We start from the raw sequence: 11,409 nt of genomic DNA on the forward strand, positions 1-11,409 counted from the left end.
GAAGTTCACTAGAATCTGAGAGGACAGATGGGCCTTATTCAATCTCCTCAGGAAGAAAAGACGCCGGTGAGCCTTCTTGACCAGGATTGAGGTGTGAAGGGTCCAAGAGGGGTCCTCCGAGATGTGGACACCCAGGAATTTAAAGCTGGCGACACGCTCCACCTCCGTCCCATTGATATGTATGGAGGGGTGTGTGTGCCCCCTTTGGTCCTGTTGAAGTCCACAGTGAGCTCTTTGGTGTTCTTGGTGTTGAGAGCTAGGTTGTTGTCAGCGCACGACTCTGCCAGGTGCTGGACCTCTTCCCTGTAGGCCGACTCATCGTTTTTGCTGATGAGGACAATCATTGTTGTGTCGTCTGCAAACTTCACAATGGCATTAGAACCATGTACTGTACAGGTGTGCAGTCGTATGTGAAAAGGGAGTAGAGGAGGGGGCTCAGCACACGGCCCTGTGGGACACGGGTGTTCAGGATGAGGGTTGAGGAGGTGTGGTTCTATAACCTGACAAATCGGGGGTCTGTTGGTTGGGAAGTCCAGTATACAGTTGCTGAGGGAGGAGTTGATGCCCAAGTCACTGAGTTTGGTGCTCCGTTTGGAGGGAATGATGGCGTTAAATGCTGAACTGAAGTCAATGAACAGCAGTGTCACGTAGCTGTTGTTGTTGTCCAGGTGGGAAAGGGTGGAGTGTAGTACCGTGGAGTACCGTGGAAACATAATAGGCCTACTGTTGTGCCTTAGGGTATTAATTACTGTCAGATTACCTGTAACAAATATAAAAGAACAAGTTAGAACAGGATACTCTCCGTAGCGTCTATCCTAATACAGTAGACCAAAAATAGACAAATAGGCCCTATCACTATAATATCCTGTTTCCGGACTTTCATAACCCAATCAATCTATATCTGTGTTGACTCAATGCTACATAATTACATGACAGAATCTAATCAGTTGCACTTTTGTCCAACTCTTTTTCATGGATAAACAAACAATGCTGGATGTTGTCACACATTCTGCGTTTGGAACTATATTTGAGATTTTTGGGATTCCTCCGTCAGGAGGAAAAAATCTCATAAACCGAAGGTCCGATGGACTTAAAACTAGACATGATGCTCATACTGATGCGATGATTCACAAACAGCAAGTTTTTCGATTACATTTGGTGATCAATGTTACAAAGAAACCTGGTTTTCTATGAGGGTTCTGTGGGGATGTCTTTCTCCAGTTACCCACTGGTCAACATTGCATTCTGTGCATTTCTGACCCTAAGAACAGGATTATCACGTTATAAGTAAGATTATTAAAGTTACTTTTTTGAGTTGATTAGTTCAGGTTTAAAACCGCAATTAGCTAAAGAGCTAGAGAAGATGTGTCTGGTGACTGCATAACAGAGACCCGAAAAGACATGTAATAAAGCCTGTCCACACACACACATCCAGTCAGCTTAGTGAGATGGTGGAAGTCATCCTTTCAAGGCATACAAACATAATGTAACCATACTCTTGTGCACTATGAGGACTGTTATCGAACAATCTTTTGGAACTATGAAAACAGCCAGTGAGGTTAGTGCAGTAAAGCAGTAAAGCAGACAACACAGAAGAGCATGCCTGTCACTTAGTGGTGACACTGCATAACGGCATTTAAATGTGACCTGCAAGAGTCTGAAATACAAAATGAGGACTGCTGAGTGAGTGTTTTATTTTATTTTTCAGATCTGGTTGTGAAAAGAGATGGGTTCTGACCAGGGACAGACTGAGACAATACTTCAGGCTGGGAATTTGGATCCATCCTAGGCCTCTGAGATTGTACTGGAGATGTTTGGGCTCCTCTCCAAACTCTTGCACACGCACCCTCAAAATCTCACTACACAAATAATAGCACAGACAAATGTATGTGAATAGACACATAAAACAATTCTTTTTTTAATTATAAGAGTTGACAGAGTTGACAGAGTTGACATTGTGACATTCCCCACCATCTAAAGTAGTAAATACTACAGGCTCTTCAGTTTTATAAATTTAGTTTTTGAAAGACATTTAGAAATAGTCCTGTGTATAAACGCTGCAATGCAGATGTAGCAAAGCTATTGGGAATTCTTTGAAAACATTAGGTTGTATATTGTGAGCCATTTTAACATTATGCATGGCCCAAGCCTTACAGTGCATGCACATACGCGTGACCATCATTCCATGAAAAATGAAACTTATGAAAGGCGGAAGAAAGGTCCAACTTAAGGTGTTGGAAGTGTGTATCAATATTCAGGAATTAATCAATATTTGTGAATGGACATTATTGGTTTCATCTGAATCTTTTTTCAATATACCAGAGCTTACTTGCTTTCAAAACAGAATCGTCCTATTTTATAATATGTGATATTTGATCTTTCTTTGTTTTCTATGCAGTGGTCAGTACTTTCAATCATTGCAGAGTGCACAATGTTAGACTGTAATTTGTAGACTCTGTTTGTGTTTTAGTGCAGTCATTGTCACACCTACAATCAAACCGACCGCTATGGCTACCACGGCGATGGATATGTAAATTGCTATCATGTTTACACCAATGCCAGGACTTTCGATGTAACCAATGACCTTGGTTATTTGAGCAAGGTTGGAGGTTTCAGAGGAAAGCATATCTTTGTCAACTGCTTTGACGGCAAAGAACAGAGTGGTGCCATTTCTCATCGTTCCATGGGTGGGAGTGAAGGACAGCTGTTCAGAGGATCCAGATTCACTTGGTAGCAGGTTAGATGAGTTGATCAGATGAGCGTTGCTGAAGTGGGATCTGAGTACATCAGGATCCTCACTGTAGCGGATCTCGTATTCACTCGCTGAAAATAAATCACACGTCAGGTACTTGTAACGTGCAGTCACTTCTGTTTCGGCAAAGCATCCGAAACGGAAGCCATGTTGTGGGAGTACACATTGCTCTCACCTGTTCCCTGGTCCAAGTCTTCCCCAGGTGCAGTCCAGGTGAGCAGCACTCTGTCCTTCACCAACTCTGCGTTCAGGTCTGTGATGGTGTTGGGGGGGAATTTCGTCGCAGTAGGAACACCAGGGGGCAGATTCACAGTGAAGCTCTCACCTATGGCTGTCCTGCTGAAGATGCCGACATCTGCCACTAGGTCCTCCTCACCAACAGGGGGCTTTGATGGATTGAGCTCCACCTTTCCTGAAGGGACAATCATCAAACAGTTAACTGAAAAAGGAAATCAGTGAGGCCTAGGTTACATTTGATGTAGTTGGCAACATAAGACTATAGATTTTAAGAGGATGCAGTCCTTCACATTAATTCACACACAAATCCATAGTGTTCAAACTTAATGTGTATAATTGAGCCATACCATCAACCACATATCCAGGTATGTACATGGCACCACTGTGTCTCTTGAGGGAGAATCTAGCTTTTCCATATCCGTTTTTTACTTTTACTTTCAAGTTGTATTTCCCACCTTTCATTTGTGTAAAGTATCTGGAATAGATGCCATCATTTCTGAAAGAATCGGCACCTTAAAAAAAGATTTGTGCGATAAGTGTTTTATCAATAATGGAGGCAATGACAAAATGCCATATTCTTTATTTAAGGTTAAAAATGTTGATGTGTAGCTCTTTTCTAACTCACCTGCTCCATTATCTAGTAAATCCAACTCTTCTTTGTGTCCAGCATCAGACTCCAGTGTAGCTCTCACTTCTGCCATAATGACAGGAAGTCCATTCTGGCTGACCTCTGCAAAAACCACCATGGGTTTGGTGCCGTTACTGGACTGTTGGTCCATGTGGGTCTTCACTGTAACAGGCGGCACATCTGCACTGACCGCACGACTGGTCACTGTTATTGACATAATCTGTGTTTGTCCGTTGTTAGTAATGTTGAAAGTCCATTTTCCTGTCTGGGGTTGAATAGGACATGAAATGTAAACACTCAAACTATAGCGTAAACTAGTCAAGTGACTAAATATATTATGTTGGCAATACCCTTGATATATCATAACTAACCCCAACCGCAAGCATAACTAATACATACTGTATGTACAAGTGAAAGTAGTTGTTGAAATTTGCAAATACTAATGTCTATAAGTACAAATGTATTCCATGAACATTTAAAAATAATATAATGAAACACACACCTCTGCTGTTCCTGGAATATTCAGGGTGAGAGAATTTCCTTGAGAATCAGTTTTAAACGTATAATTTGTCTCTCCAGAGGGGCTTTCTACAAGGATGGTTGGTGGTGGACTGTGTTCATAGAGGATCAGAAAAGCTGTGTTGTTGCCAATTGTCTTGTCAATGGACACAGTCCCACTGAAAAAGCCAGACCCACTCACAGTAAATCCAAGGCTTTCAAGCTGTTGGGTAGAGATGGCAGATAGAGAGAACAGAGTACTGAATATAATGCAGATACATGGTAAAGGATCGTTATGGCGACCACACGTCAGCTTACCTGGATTGTCTGTTGTGTCAGATTTCCATCAGAAGTTGTTAGTGAGGCAAAGACATCCACAAGATCATTGGAATTCAACGTATCTCCTGCATAGAAGAATCTACCGCCTACAAATTGTTATGAAGAAAGAGGGAATTCTCAATTCAAATAATAAAATCAATCAACCAAAACATTACACAATCATTCCAGTTTACAATTTAAAGTATCCTTTGTGCAATCAAATGGATGCACATGGCTGAAAGCTTGTAAATTCATTGTAAAGGATGCTCTATACATCACCTGTTTTTTCAGACATCTCTCTCATAAGTGGATCTCCGCTGGGTCCTAAACTAATTGTGTGTACTGTAGCACCACTTTCCTTGGCATTGTTTACGCAATTTATTGGACTGTTAGACTCTCCATCGGTCAAGAAAATAATTTCTTTTCCATTTGAAAACCCATCAAGTGTTTTGAGAACCTGAAATATAAAGTAAATGTTCACTGATGCAATGTTGTCTGACATTATATTACATTTAATTGATGAATTCATCTTTTGTTTAATTACCTCTAATCCTTTAAAAAGACCAACACATATTTGTGTGCCACCACCGGGGTTGTTGGGAAGTGAATCAGCTAGCTTTTCTCTGGTCTCCAAATTATCAATCAAGGTCAATGGTTGTAGGACTGAGGCAATTGACTGAAAGGTGACAATCCCAACATAGGATTGGTCTTCAATAATTTGCCTCAAGAAGAGTGAGGCTGCTTGACGTTGTCTTACAATTCTCGGACCCTAAGAAAAGAAAACGTTCATGTATACATTCAAATCACCTTTGTATCTGCACATACAGAATTACTGTAATAAAATGTCAACATATTGTACCCCCATGCTTCCTGAAATATCCAGAACGAGACAAACTACTCTTTGTTGTCTTTGCACCACTGAGAATGTGGGTTCTGGACTGGGTGATGGTAAAGAACAGGAAGGGATATATTGTGAGTCCACGCTGGAAGAAAATATAACTTCCTCTACACTTCGGCCACCACACATCCTGTTCTGCATGTTTGGAGCCTTAGTGTTGTGATTTTCTTTATTGCAGAACTTGACTACCTGGGCAGAGACAACAAGTACAAATTAGGAGTCTATTGCCAATTAAAATTAGACAGATGAATTACAATGCAGTCTTGATTCAATCTATAATTTTTAAACGGTGAGGAATGTAGTAAGAAAAATACAGACACATCAATGAACATACAGACAGCGGTATCAGAAACAGCATTCATATACTGGACAACCTGGAATTGTAATTCATCAGATAGATTGTACCCACTGAGTCAATACTCTGACTATACATAATGGATGCTTTGGCCATTTGAGATTTATGCAGGAAGAAGTAACAGTCGGACGGATTCCCGTTGATATTGGTCGGTGTGCACATGGCTCCCCTGGGGATGGATCGCCACTGTCCTGTAATATTCTTATTACATCTAGAAATCGATTGTGAAAAACTGTTTATTCAGTAGTCTGGGGCTTTAAATAAAGGTAAAAAATTTAAGGAAAATTAAGTACTGTTGAGTAGTGTGGGGCTATAAATACAGGTTAACTTTAGGCAAGTGTACGTTAAGTTTCAAGTTAACTTTGAAGCATGATGGACACAGGAAAAGGACGTAGCGTGACCATGTTAAAACATTATTATCTAACTGACATATCATGAGTTAAAATATAAACTTAATAGACATAATCAATGTTTAGTTTTGCTGTACTTTGTATGACATCTCTTCCTAATATTGCAATCGTCTTGCAATATTAAATCAACATTACCTTGTAGCCTCCAGTGTGCCATTGTCTGTATAGAAGGGTTTTCTCTCATCATATTCATCATAAACACCCCATCTTAGATGTGCCCATTCATGTACAAGGACCCTACCTACAAACAACAGTTAAAAGTTATGCAGCATTCATATTATTTAAGATACAATCATTGAAGGAAATGCGTACACTACCTCTGGGTCCATAGAATTTAATGAGTTTATCATCTATCAGGAAATCAGGAGTCAGATGGATATAGCGACCCTCAGTTCCACATTTCCCATACTGAAGAGTGTAAGGATTATTCCCATCTAATAAGTTTGGCTCATCTATTATGATATTGGCCTTTAAAAATTAAAAAAAAAAAATATAAAAAGTTTCAAGAGAATAATATAAACACAAAGCACACGTCATTTATGTGATAATTTGATATTTTAAAGTGTAATAAAAAGTGATATTTCACCTTTTCATATGTTTCAGTATTTGCTCTGGAATAGTTTCCTGTCCAGTTTGGGGGTACTATTATTTTCACATCCTTGAAGTACAATTTGTTGTTCATCACTTGAAATAAATACGAGGAGGCGTCAGACACCATTTCCTAAATGAATGAATGAATAACTATATCAGGGTGATGAAGAAAGTATTTTGTCCATCTCTTCATTAATGCAGTGACTTAGTTGAGTTCTGGATTTTAATAAGTATTATCAATCTGCAGATTGGGAGAGAACTAGACCTCTGACACTAAACGACAAGCTCACATGACAAGCTCATATGAGAACATGCTAACCTTCTGATTCTTCTGATTCTGATTCTGATTCTAACTGGTATCCAATGACTAGTTCTATTGATGAGTGAATAATGTAAGCACACAGGAAATCCCAATATCTTCCACAAGGTCCAGCGACTTACAGTGGTCCACAGTATGTCATGCAAGTCCACATTTAAAGCAGATCCAGGCTAAAATAAATGTATTTTGCGATGTTTATATGATAGAATATTCATTTCTATCTTACCTTGATTCGTTCAAGGAGCAAAGGATCTTCAGTCACAGCAGGGTTGATAGCTATTAGAATATCTGTGTACCCATTGCCATCTAGTCGGATTCCACAGGCAAATCCTGACAGGTAAAACATTACGAGCACTACCACCACTTTGCAGGTCATGGTTCAAATACTCAGAGTGGTATGTTATCTGAGATTTGTAGTGAATGCTTCACAAAGATAGGAAGAGATACATATATAATGAGAAAAGTTGTTTTCCAGTATGAAAATGTTATTTACGTAATATTTTGCATATTTCTCCAACTCCAACATATTTTTCAAACCCCTTCATCATGGATAAACAAACTATGGAAATGCAAATTTCAGGAAAGTCCGATTTTCACATTCCACCTTGAACAGGTAGAAAAGTGCATGCCATTTTATCTTATACGTGTATAAAGTACAGATTATAAGTAAACCGTGATTAAACGCTAGTGTCTTTGATAATAGAACAATCATCATGTGATGTTCACTTCTCTTTAAAAATTAAGTATCATGTGATTTCTGTTTTTATCTGACCTCTTCCATGATGTTGAAGAAAAATGTAAGGATTGTTGTCATTCCAGGAGATGCTCCTTTCAGTTAATTATGTTTTATTTTGCTGACTGTTACTATGTCAGCTACATCATCAGATCACAAGACTGCAGATGTTCATAATCTGTTTATAATGAGACAGTCTCGGGACACTGGATTTGTGAACTCATAAATTTAGTAAAACCAATAAGGAAATTAATAAAGGCCAGTCTGTGTAATTACATCTCTAAACCTTTTTATATATACTATTTTATATGATACATGTAGTACTGTAGAAAACTAACGTTTTTGCAATCCAGTTTTGTCTGTCACCAAATTGGTTGCATCACAGGTACTGGCTCAGACTGCATAGGATGATGACAGATATTTCAGTGGATTGTTAGGTTAGCCAATTTGATTAGAGATAGGGAAATTTAGACAAGAGTATACACTTTCAGTCTGTTTAACCAGAGACATATACAAGAGAACACATATTCTATCCAACTAGAAAAACTAGCAACCGGTCGCATCTAAAATACATAGTGCCTGTGATGCAGTCTGTGAAACACAAATACAGATTATTTGAACTATAGATAGTGCATGGTGCCCATGATAAAATCACACAAACGTATTCCTGGAATTATACATAGGGCACAGTGCGATGGTATCTGTGACACACACTGATTTCTGAAATTATAGTGCTGTGCCCGTGATGCAGATGACAGCTCTTTTCTGGCTTTGGTATCAATATTTCTCAGATCATAATTGAAATTCTCTGAAGTACTTTCTCAACCTCCACATCCTCTATTCTAGTAGTTTATGCACGTCATAACATACGTTTCTCATGATTTTAAACAAAGAATGCTAATTAGTATGTAGCCTTCATCTGTCTGCTGTTTCCTACGTTATAAATTGCTCATGTTAAGGTGATCAAAATTCAGGCCCGTAGCTTTTTGGACCTTTTTGCAGCTTTTCCCAGGCGCACATGCCCCTACTCATTATATGTACAGGTCAGGGTCTTAAGTTTGAGATCACCTTTGGTAGAGACATAAATAGTTCTTTGCAATTCTTTGCGCAATAACCTGAGCATAAAATACAGTTTTTTGAACTTGTAATAGAATACGTTCAACTCATGTTGTTATTCTGTTGGAGTCAAAATAAGATAATTGCTCTGCCTATTATTTAGAAAATGTCTTTAGTTTCTTTAGATTAAAACACCAGTTCTCTGCTAACAACTCTGCTTCTGTCTGGAGATGGCTCAGGCAGATTATCAACTACAAGCCCAAAGCCCTCCACTCCACTAATGACTCTCGCCTGGCCAATGTCCTGAACGAGTTCTACTGCAGACTGGAAAGACAATTGGACTGTCCTGAACAGCACCCTCCCCAGCTTTGTTTATTCTCCTTTTCTCCAAAATGATAATGATTCTACCAACAGGCCTTAACGTTACTCCAGCAACGCAACCTATATTTTTTGCCAGGGCATTAGGCAATGCTATGTTCACTATAATGTTACGATGGGATTAATTTTTTAATCGGATGTTCTATCTGACAGTACAGAGCCATCTTGACATGTAGCTAGCTTATAGTTTTAAAAAGTATCAACATGAGACCCCCAATAACTGTAGCTTACTATATTTTCAGGTTTTGTACCTCACATTTTCTAATATGCATGCTTGTCATGCTATTTACGATACAGTAGGGTAGGCCTGACATGTAGGCCTATTTCACTGTCCTACCAGCTGGCTAGCCATCGAGCTTATTCGCTAACCTGTTGTTTTTTGTAGGCTACTCGAAGTGTAGGTCTTGGTGTCTGTCACTGAGGTGCTTGGCAAGGTTAGAAGTATTTCCTCCCTTGCAAGACACTGTTTTATAGCACATTTTACAAATAGGCTTCATGTCCGTGGGTTTGCAATCAGTGTCGGCTCTGTAGACAAAGTAGTCCCATGACTTCGGAATTCAGACACATTCTACATTTCACCCTATCAATCGCTTATTCTTGTTTGACCTAACTGAACATTGGGAAATTCTAATACCGAACTGTTTAAAAAAAAAACATATATAAAAGTAGGCAAACTACATTTCGGTATACCGTCTCTGTGACTCATCTTGGGGAACACCTAAACCGGGGAACAGACCAATGAACTGCTTCACCTGCATCAAGACACTCTCTTTTCTTTGGATTATAAAGACTAGCAACAAACTGTCGCCGATGCTTCTCCTGTGGATTAATATGGCTAGTGACTGTACTCACACAAAGAACTCTCTGACAAAAGGACTTTGATTGCATTACACGGACACGTTTGACTACGGACCTGCTTCAACCACCAACAAAGTAAATGAAACTAGCTATATATCACATTAGTGACATTGGCATGGAGTCATTTACATTGTGTATGTTTGATAAGACTACACTCCAAAACTAGCTACCGTTAGTTACCACTAGAACATTCCAGGTTATTAGACAAAGGCTTGTTCTCCACCCCCTACTTCCCGCTCTTCCTGACCCATTGTATGTTTTGTTTCATGCGTAAGCCCATCAAACTCTAACTAAAACCAATAACAAATATCCAGTACTGTTCATAATATTTCCATTTATTTATTTTAACCTGCATAATCTATTCTCTCACGTTACTTGATTGTCTCTACTCTTATAATTAATCTTACAGTGCATGGACATAGTACGCGTGACCATCGTTACACCTAAAATGAGAAATGCCAGAAGAAAGGTCAAATTAAAGGTGTTGGAAGTGTGTATTAATGTTCAGGAATTCATCAATATTTGTGCATGAACGTGGATGGTTTCATCAGAAAATAAACTACATAAATATTGTTACAAAATACAACAAACATTTGACATCATTAAAGGTTTCCCATTTTCAATTTAAATATATCAGGGCTTATTTGCTTGCAGAACAGAATCTTCCTAATATATAATGTGATATAATGTGTTTGATCTTTGTGTGTTTACTAAGCAGTGCTCAGTATTTTCAATCATTGAAGAGTGCACAATGTTATTTGGTAATTTGCAGACTCAAACCACCCGCTATGGCTACTATGGAGATGGATATGTAAATTGATATGTAAGCCCTGTTTGGTGAGTGATGGATGCCGTTGAAGGTGAAAGTTGTTTGTGTTTAACTTTTGTGGAGTTTTTGGGGACTGTGGAAAGTTTGGACTGGAGGAAGAACCTGCCAGAGTTTCATTTTTTATAGTCTGCTCCTGGAAAATAAAGTGCTGTCGTCATGTTGAACCTATGTTTGCTCTGTCCTTCCCGCCCCATTACAATGCCTCACTCTTCTTGCCTGCCCCAGTTGGCTCTTCTCATGATGCTACATTTATTTAAGATGTCCAGTCAAACTATTATGTAGTATGTATAATTATGTAGCTCTGTACCTTTTCCATTATCTAGTAAATCCATCTCACGTTTGTCTCCAGTATCAGACTCCAGAGTAGCTCTCACGTCTGCCAGTATGACAGGAAGTCCATTCTGGCTGACCTTTTCAAAAACCACCATGGCTTTGGCACCGTTTCTGGACAGTTGTTTCACGTGAGTCTCCACTGGTCAGCTTGGAATTTGCATGTACATGTCTGTAAATACAAATATATTCCATGAACATTTCAAATTTATGTAAACA

The 11,409-nt window shown here is 39.0% G+C and overlaps 1 protein-coding gene across 1 annotated transcript; it reads right to left on the minus strand.

Annotated features, from left to right (window-relative positions):
* Nucleotides 1-1,890: 1,890 nt before the first annotated feature.
* On the minus strand, nucleotides 1,891-7,382 carry LOC146221104 (calcium-activated chloride channel regulator 3A-1-like). The gene is made up of 14 exons (XM_084692879.1): nucleotides 7,233-7,382; nucleotides 6,683-6,817; nucleotides 6,414-6,564; nucleotides 6,232-6,337; nucleotides 5,741-5,897; nucleotides 5,293-5,520; nucleotides 4,978-5,202; nucleotides 4,713-4,890; nucleotides 4,434-4,540; nucleotides 4,120-4,338; nucleotides 3,615-3,882; nucleotides 3,337-3,501; nucleotides 2,928-3,164; nucleotides 1,891-2,823 (listed from the first exon to the last, which is right to left on the minus strand). The coding sequence occupies exons 1-14, from the start codon at nucleotides 7,380-7,382 to the stop codon at nucleotides 2,435-2,437; spliced, it is 2,715 nt and encodes a 904-aa protein (XP_084549005.1). The 3' UTR covers nucleotides 1,891-2,434.
* Between the last annotated feature and the right edge of the window lie 4,027 nt (nucleotides 7,383-11,409).

The sequence above is a fragment of the Hypomesus nipponensis genome, chromosome 26, assembly GCF_054491055.1.
Source record: "Hypomesus nipponensis isolate SF chromosome 26, ASM5449105v1, whole genome shotgun sequence".
NCBI lineage: Eukaryota > Metazoa > Chordata > Actinopteri > Osmeriformes > Osmeridae > Hypomesus > Hypomesus nipponensis.

Bases quoted from the DNA above. Each gene is read 5' to 3' on its own strand.
- LOC146221104 (XM_084692879.1), bottom strand. From the start codon at position 7,382: ATGACCTGCAAAGTGGTGGTAGTGCTCGTAATGTTTTACCTGTCAGGA. The intron at 5,898-6,231 runs GTAATGTTGATT...ATCGATTTCTAG, and splicing joins GGCACACTGGAGGCTACAAG to ATGTAATAAGAATATTACAG. The intron at 3,502-3,614 runs GTGAGTTAGAAA...TCTTTTTTTAAG, and splicing joins TTTACTAGATAATGGAGCAG to GTGCCGATTCTTTCAGAAAT.